Source organism: Triticum aestivum, chromosome 2B, assembly GCF_018294505.1.
Source record: "Triticum aestivum cultivar Chinese Spring chromosome 2B, IWGSC CS RefSeq v2.1, whole genome shotgun sequence".
NCBI classification, from domain to species: Eukaryota; Viridiplantae; Streptophyta; class Magnoliopsida; order Poales; family Poaceae; genus Triticum; species Triticum aestivum.
In genome coordinates, this window is record NC_057798.1 from 155,950,721 (window position 1) to 155,955,302 (window position 4,582).

Consider the following 4,582-nt stretch of genomic DNA (forward strand, 5'->3'; position numbering starts at 1 on the left):
GACATTCGCCGCGTGAAATCTCATACCTGGATCATACGCATGTGCCTTGCCTTCACTTGGAATTGGTTTTCAATTTTTCGTGTTTGCTCGGACGCTTGTAAATATTTCCACGAAATGACGTCTCTTGGCTACGTAATTCAGAGTAATGTGGTGTATTTGGCTCAACTTGTCATATGCAAGAAATTCTGATTTTCATTTATTTTTGTATAGACTAGTTGAGACTAGAGACAAAACTATCAACTATATTCGGGGGCAAAAAAATTTAACCCAACGACCAGAAAACCAATTTCCTGAACCAAGCAAAAGAAGCAGGACATCACCGTCGCTCTCTGTCCCCAGCAAAAGAACAGAACTGCATCCTTCCCTTAGATGAGGCACACGAAACAACTATCAAAACCTATCGTAACTAATTGATGCCACCCGACACCCACATCAACGGGGAAATGGGCATGGAATGTCAACCGTGCAAGCTGTGACCAGTGAGGTTATGCTCGCCATGCACGTTCCCTCTTGACTTAAAGGCCACAGCCTAACATGCATGTTCAAAAGATTAATCAAAATTCCATGCATGCATAATATCCATCTCATGGTCGTTGGCTTGACGAGGACACAGCCTCATCAGCTTTGATCAAGCTATCTAGTCTAACTATAAATAGACCTGCACAACACCAAGTTTCCTTCACCCATGCAACCATCTTCGTTCTCTCCCTAGATATAAGCCGGCCTCTAGGCTCTAGCTTGCTCTAGAGCTCATTGCAACCATGGCTAATGATAAGCTTGCTGCCTTGGTTGTGGTAGCATTGTTCGGTTGTATGGCGCACACATGCCAAGCGAGCTACGGGTATCCCAACCCAATGCCGCCCATCCCAAGCCCGACACCACCTACGGCACCGGCGCTCTCCCTGAACTACTACAGCTATTCCTGCCCTAATGCGGAGGCAATTGTGAGGGAGGCCGTAAAGAACGCCACAGACAACAATCGCGGCATCGGTGCCGGGCTCATCCGCCTCTTCTTCCACGACTGTTTCGTCAGGGTACGTGCTAGCTCATATATATAGTGAAATCCATGCTGCGCTCATACGTGTTTTTTCTTAGAAAAGGAAGATGTACCTCCGGCCTTTGCATCGGAATGATGCATGCAGCCATTTTATTGCGCTCATACGTGTGTAGCAATAAATATATTGCAATGTAAGATATATATGTTTGTGAGGTCCTGATGGGCGTGAGCTCCTTTTTGTTCTAGGGTTGCGATGCCTCGGTTCTCCTAGACCCGACGACGGCCAACCCGGAGCCGGAGAAGCTTGGCATCCCAAACTTCCCCAGCCTCCGCGGCTTCGAGGTGATTGACGCTGCGAAGGAGAAGCTTGAGAAGGAGTGCAAGGAGGTTGTCTCGTGCGCTGACATCGTCGCCTTCGCTGGGCGCGACGCCACCTTCTTCCTCAGCAACGGCATGGTAGACATCAAAATGCCGGCTGGCCGCTGCGACGGGCGTGTGTCTTTCGCCAACGAGACCCTCCGTGACCTGCCCCCGCCCTTCGCCAATGTCACGGTGCTCGAGGCAATGTTCCAAGCCAAGGGGCTGGACCTCGACGACATGGTCACCCTCTCCGGCGCGCACACCGTCGGTATCTCTCACTGTTCGTCCTTCGCTGACCGCCTTCCAGCCGACCCCTCGGACCCCACGTCCATGGAACCCACGTTGGCTAGCTCGCTACAGCAGAGGTGCAACCGCGGCGGTGACCCCGTGGCGGTGCAGGACGTCGTTACCCCCCGTGACCTGGACAGACAGTACTACCAGAACGTACTTGACCGTAAAGTGCTCTTCAAATCGGACGCGGCACTGCTGTCACCGCAGACACTCAAGGCTGTGGAACACAACGCCAAGAACCCAGGGAAGTGGGAGCGAAAGTTCAAGGACGCAATGGTTAAGATGGGCAACATCGAGGTGAAGAGCAAGGCCAACGGGGAGATCAGAAAGCAGTGCCGGTTCGTCAACTAGCGACCGGTTGATGAGAGAAAACCCTACTTCGTCTTGAATCCTGAAGCCGGAGACTGATCAGAATAAGCTCGTGCTTTTGCTCGTATGTGTTAGCTTAATTTCTGTTGCTGTTTATTTGCTACCAAAATTTGTATTATTGGTCCATTTTTTTTGCTTCACATCTGTATCGAAAATATTGGTGTACTTTATTATGAGATGTGACTGTCAAAGCATATTTAGTTTGCTGAAACATCGAACCCATAACAAACATGTTGACTGCCTTTTCGACCATCTACATCTCACTTCCTTTTGGTTTTGTGTTGAAACAAGCTTGCCTTGTTCATACGTTGTCTTATCGGCGTCTATAACACTTTCATAAATCATTTGGTGCAGGACCATCATGCATGCATGGACGGTGACACAAGATTTTCCTTTCGCCCATGCACCATTAGCAATCTGGGAGCGAATTTGGGGCACGCAAGAGCGGGGCACCGAGTCCTCCGTGCGTTTTTTCTTTTCTTTTGCTTCTGATTTTTAAACATATTTATCTTTTGAACAAACAATTCGAACTAAGTTATGTTTTCATATTTATATTTCTCGTGGAGGCTTGGTCAACTAGTTTGTAAGGCTTCCCCCCAAAAAAACTAGTTTGTAAGGCTACTTTGCATGTTTTTGGCAAGTAGTGGCAAAAAAAAAGAAGAACTGTTGTTGCACTAAAATAATAAAATACAAAATATCAATGGTGCACCATGATGACTAAGTACACATCCTATATAGCATGATCTACTATGGATTCCACCGGACACCAACATTCACGTCCGCAGGGAATAGGCGCACACGTGTCAACCTGTTCGAGCTGTAAGATTATGCTCTTCGTGCATGTTCTTGCTTGACTTTGCTCTCTAAGATAGTACAAACAAACATTCTTCCCCGAGAGAACATTTGTCGTGCTCCTCACCCATTGTCCTCCCAGTTCTTTAGGGCATCTCCAACACGGACACACACACAAATAGCCCGCAATCGTTTGGACCAACAGCTGTCCGGACGTAGTTTACTATCGGGAAAGTAGTAGCTGCACCCCAGCTTGGTGCACCCCCGGTGCACCCACGCAAGAAAACTTATCGAAATATTTCAAAAAAATCTGAAATTTTGTGAGAATGATCATCAATAAATGTTATGGGCGCTTGCAAAGTTTGGTGGTCAAATAACATTCGAGGAGCTCTATAATTTTTTTTACAGAATCTGCTCAAACAGTGCACGTACATTTTGACTATTTTTCAGTGATTTTGTCTTGTTTGTACGGAGCTCCTCGAATGTCATTCGATCACCAAACTTTGCAAGCCTCTCTAACATTTGTTAATGATCATTTCCACAAAGTTTTAGATTTTTTTGAAATGTTTTGGTAAGGTTTTTTGCGTGGGTGCACCGAGGTGGGGTGCAGAAAAACCACTCTCTTTACTATCCAATGTGAACCCGTATTTGTTCATGGACGTGTCCGCGCGTCCAAATTCTTGCAAACCAGAGATAGATTTCCGGGCGTCCAGATTGCCTCCACGTACCATCCGACAATATGGTCCCACTCAAAACCATCTCCCACGCCATCATACCTCCACTTCGCGACCCACATTATTCTTGCCGGCCTAGTGCAGATGGGGCTGGTCACTCGGGCCGGAATTGAAGCGGCGTGTTGGCCAAGAGCACCTCACGCGCCGCATCAGCTTGGTCTCCACACTTGATCAATACCGGAGAGGCGGGACCAGAAAGGACAGCTTCTACCACATTTAAGCCAGCTACCCGTTTGTGTGCCTGCCGGCATTAAACATGTGTGGCAGCCAAAAAACGGACATCGGTGCCCGCTTTGAAATAGCCCGTTGCTTAGCCTGGTCGACGCCTACTATTCAAACGTGGCAGCGCATGACATGATCCACCTCACCACCTCCGCTTCCCTTCCTCCTCCATGCACCTCCGACGCAATGCCATTGAGCTCTAGTGCATTGTTGGAGAAGCTTTTGACAGAGCAGAAGATTGACTTGGCTGGCCTTGCGGCTGGCTGGCAGGCCTGTTTTGCGTGATGTATAGAGGCTGAACTGCCGGCGAGCTTGCCGGAGGAGAGCGCATAGGATGGCGGCTGGACAATGAAGTAGGCGTCCGACGATTAGCCTGCGCCCGCGCAGGTTGCCGGCTTTACCATGGCGCGGGCGCATTACAAGGTCATCATGGCGGAGGATCACCCAGCGCAGCCAGCGCCGCCGGTCAACCTCCGCATTGCGGATGTTATAGGAGGAGCATCGGTACAACCTGTGGCTCCTCGACCAGGACCGGCTCATAGAGGGATAGATCCGCGGCGAGCTGGCAAGTGAGGATGCCATCGTCGGGGTGGCCGTGGAGAATCCGGCCTTCATGATGAGAAACGGGTGATGTACAAGTCCATGTGTAGCGCCTGAGACATCCGCTGCAAGCGATGGAGGTTTGAGTTGTGGAGGAGTCGTGGAGGAGGAGTACCACTCCCTGTTGGTGGAGATCAAGGCAAAGGCAGACGCGGAGGTGACGCAGGCGGTCATGAACGCGAAAGTTACTGCCGACGTCAGCAGCTCCGCGTCGTTC

The 4,582-nt window shown here is 49.6% G+C and overlaps 1 protein-coding gene across 1 annotated transcript; it reads left to right on the forward strand.

The window, feature by feature from the left end:
- Positions 1 to 701: 701 nt before the first annotated feature.
- LOC123040912 (peroxidase 2) lies at positions 702 to 2,187 on the forward strand. Its single transcript, XM_044463629.1, has 2 exons — positions 702 to 1,034; positions 1,244 to 2,187. Exons 1-2 carry the CDS (start codon positions 762 to 764, stop codon positions 1,997 to 1,999), a joined length of 1,029 nt encoding a protein of 342 aa, XP_044319564.1. The 5' UTR covers positions 702 to 761; the 3' UTR covers positions 2,000 to 2,187.
- The last annotated feature ends 2,395 nt before the right edge of the window (positions 2,188 to 4,582 follow it).

Excerpts from the sequence above, each read along its gene's own strand:
- LOC123040912 (XM_044463629.1), top strand. The coding sequence starts at position 762 with ATGGCTAATGATAAGCTTGCTGCCTTGGTTGTGGTAGCATTGTTCGGT. Across the intron at positions 1,035-1,243 it reads TCCACGACTGTTTCGTCAGG|GGTTGCGATGCCTCGGTTCT; the intron begins GTACGTGCTAGC and ends TTTTTGTTCTAG.